At 46.6% G+C, this 3,716-nt stretch overlaps 2 protein-coding genes across 2 annotated transcripts in view; both read right to left on the minus strand.

Moving 5' to 3' along the window:
* Positions 1–727: 727 nt before the first annotated feature.
* Positions 728–986, minus strand: Pmar_PMAR021497 (hypothetical protein; the record flags this gene model as incomplete). The annotated part of the gene is made up of 2 exons (XM_002773027.1): positions 728–894; positions 947–986. 2 exons carry the CDS (start codon positions 984–986, stop codon positions 728–730), a joined length of 207 nt encoding a protein of 68 aa, XP_002773073.1.
* Positions 987–3,301: 2,315 nt separating this feature from the next.
* The window catches only part of Pmar_PMAR021498 (Protein BIM1, putative), a gene marked incomplete at both ends in the record, with an annotated part of 1,245 nt that continues 830 nt past the window's right edge, over positions 3,302–3,716 (minus strand). Inside the window, one exon of the mRNA XM_002773028.1 lies at positions 3,302–3,383. Within this exon, the coding sequence (XP_002773074.1) occupies positions 3,302–3,383 (82 nt within the window). The remainder of the gene's footprint in view (positions 3,384–3,716) is intronic.

The following is a 3,716-nucleotide window of genomic DNA, read 5'->3' on the forward strand; positions in this document are numbered from 1 at the left end:
ATAGGGTGTCCGATCGTCTACATCGAGATTTTCTCTAAACATTGAAGAGTGAGGTGAGTAACATTGAAGCGCCCCAATAGTCGTGGAGACCCGGTCGCTGTCTTGATGATGGTGACTCAGTACTCTCCCTTTGAGAGGCAGCATAGTGACGTTTTGGTATGGTTGTATAATACCTCTTATTCGCTTCAGTGTGTCCTCTCAACTTTGTTCAACACCATCCTTCTCTCGATACAAAAGTCTTTGGTTATTGTCACGAAAGTGCCCAGGGATGTTGATAACGTTGCCAGAAATCAAATCAGGATCACAAATGTGCCCATTGTAGATGTCATATAGGTTGTCGACTGCTATCACTATTCCAATAACAAGTATGATCTAAATGCATCGTGGGACTGATAATGACGGTACGTTTACGAAGTAGTAGAGGAAATGTCGATTAAGCGACAACTGGTCAATTCTGTCTTGAGTAGTCTATTCGATCACCCTTCGAAGCTGTCGATGAGACGTATTACTCTCCCGAAAGAACTAGGGGAAACCAACAGTAAATCAGAGGGAGGAAACCATCGAGTTTGGCAGTAGTTGTGATAGAGTTCCTTCCAAGTAGGAACATTGCCATACCAACTACCTTCTAACGTCAACGGCGACTACAGCTGTGCTGGCGTCGCCAGCAAATATAAACAATATTGTCAAGACTATATAATAGACAGCAATCGTTAAAGTCGAAATTGCTCTACCGCAAAACGAGCAACTTCTCTCCAGTAATAGGATCTCTACTCAACTTGTGGCGACCAGAATCGTTCTTACACTTTTGACCAAGCATGCGCATCCGCGCAAATACGGCTTCTGCCTCAGACGGGAACACCGTAGTCTCAGTGGCCCTCCGGTCGGGGAAAAATTCTGAGTAAAAAATTTTCCGAAAAAGGAAGGGAATCGACCACACTACTACTACCTCCTCCTCCTCTTGGCATCAATGCTCCATTGCCAGGCATGCCTTCAACGTGACGAGAACACAAGTCGTCTACTAACGGGTTGGGCCTATCGGATGAAACTGCCGTCATCGTATGTAGACGAGAAGACGATGAATTGTTGATGAGCCGTGAAGAGGAGCACGGCTGAGGTACACGGCGGGCAGGAGGCGGTGGTCTGCGACTTGACGACCACACTGGTGGTTTATTGCCACTACACCGACTACTTGCCTGATGATGCACATGGAAACCTTCATGCGATGCCTAAATGCACAGCGTCGTCCATAAATCCTCCTGTAATAATATTACTACCATAGCACCGACATGATCCTCACAAGGTGGAGCTTCTGTCGAGTTGGACCCCAAACTGTCCGCCTCCTGCTGATCGACTCTTCGTGACACCGTTGCATACGATGACGACACTTGAGAGGCGTAAAATTCCCCCTGTTGTAGATTCGATGGGCTACTCGTGTCACCACTCGAGAATGCCTTCTTGAGCGCCCTTCGTATGTGGTCCATGAAGGAGCCTCTCGACTGATCGTAATCGACGTCAAAGCCTTTGGACTGGGCTCGATGATAGGGGATGCCGACAGTACCAAGGGGTTGGTCCATGCCCATCATTAAGTGAAAAAGGGAAACAACCTCCTGAGGGAAATACGGATGTGTTCAACAGGAAAGACACGAGCATCAGAATCTCGTAAGGAATATGGACGGCAGGTCTGCCATTGTCACCAACAGAGCATGAAAATACTATGATAGAATCACTTCACTACACCGTAAATGGACTACTGCCGTTATAACGTGAACTACCTCTTATACGGCACAAGTGCATTCCACATAGGAGGGGAGGAAGACTGAAAATTTGTACTGAGCACAAGAGGGGAGAAGATCACCAGGATTTTGATACCACCTTGTAGGTGGCCGAACCTCAGTAATACTTTTCGCGTCCATTTTCGATAACAACAAATTTTCGATACGCTGACGATTGTGAATATTTATTTGCTGCTGTATACGACAATTAACAGCAACTGCTGCTCCTGCAGTTTCTTCGCCCTTCGTATCGTCGGTACTATCTACAACAGCGTTGGAATAAATCTTTGCATTTCTCACTAACTATCACAAGTTTACACACGAAGTGTACAGAAGTCAACTAAAACTTCCTCAGAAACTTCATATTGTCACCAACACATGCACAGCAGCCCGTCAGACACTATGACAGCCAACCTTTGAGTAAAAGGGAAATATGAGGAAGTCCCCGGTAAATATCTCAATATTTCACTACAGAAATATACAGCGGCTGCGGTCCATGCCTTGCTAACCTTAATATCATCACTGTCGAAGGGAGTTCATGCGCCAAGATACTCCCACAGAAACCTCCAATTCTTTGCTTCGCTGTTCTGGAGACTTCAATCTCGAAGGTGCGCTGTTTGAGGAATTTCGATTTCGACACAATAATAACTCCTACTTCGTACGCAGGAACATCAATTTCGTTCGACCACTGGTCAAGCCCGGTAGAGTACAGATCGAGGTCCATACAGGCGGTATCGGCCTTCCACACAACCTCGTAAGACTTTAACGGTAAGAGACTCAAATCACCGGCTGGATTGCACTCAAGTGGGATCAACTCGCGATCATGTTGCTCGCTCGACTGAATAGGATCGAAATCTCATAGGCTTCATCACGAGAATGATGAAGATTATTATGGTCATGTCCAAGACAACCTTCTATTACTTCTTCTCATGGGTTGTTTATGAAACTTTTGAGCTGTGCGAGTTAGATGGCCTGTAAACACAAAATTAGGATTGTCTAGGGGCCAGACATAGGCTTCGACCAATATTGATGTTCCTATGCGCGAAATGGGAGTTATTATTATGTCAGGATCAGAATGTCGAAATTGGAGTTTCTATCTTGCCGCATGAACTCGCTCGCCTTGAAGTTTTTAATGGTGAAATAGGAGGCCACATGACCGAGATTGCTGTGTGTTGAATACCGTAACAACCTGAAGAAAGGCCACTCTCCCACTGGCCTACCCATAGACATCATACTCCTCTATTTGTAATGCGTATACACCGTAAAAAAGTAGATCATGGGGCAACAGCCTGGGTAGTAGGAGCAACACTGCCACAAGACTTCTGTCCTTGCCCCTGTAGTGCTGAAAAGTGAAAACAAAGACAAAAGGCATTGTACTAGTAAGCACAGGCACATGTGTAGGGCCCAAGGGCCCGCCGAGACGCGACAGGAGGGCGAAGGTGTGACGAGAGACGATACTGTGAGGAGGCTTACTCGTCACGGCGAAAAGAAAAGATTCGGGCAGCCAAGAGTTGGGTCGGAGGCCTATATTAAACCACCGAGTTGCGACCCTGGGACTTGGCGTAGTCGCCAACGGTTATCTCCTGAGCCTTCTGCCGTGGCCTCGATATCCTAAGGCGACGCTCCTCCGAAACAAGTCGAGCGGGCGACACAATGAGCACTAGTTCTTGCGCTACTCGATAAATCTTGCATTTCCTCAACGCTGGACCTATACGTGGGTAAGCAAATGTCATGACATTGAACCCTCCCCTTGTTGGAGCATTGAGCCTCACTTCAGTCACCCTGTAAAGCCTCTAACGGCGGCTCTACAGTGAACTCGTGTATGATAAAGTCCAGTCTGATTTCCTCAGAAGGCCCTTATTAAATGTCGTTGATGAGAATCTACCGTATCGATCAAGTAACTTGTTATCGTGTTTCGTTGTAGTACGCTGATGCTGTTCATGC

The sequence above is a fragment of the Perkinsus marinus genome (assembly GCF_000006405.1).
Source record: "Perkinsus marinus ATCC 50983 genomic scaffold scf_1104296959654, whole genome shotgun sequence".
In the NCBI taxonomy this organism is placed as follows: domain Eukaryota; phylum Perkinsozoa; order Perkinsida; family Perkinsidae; genus Perkinsus; species Perkinsus marinus.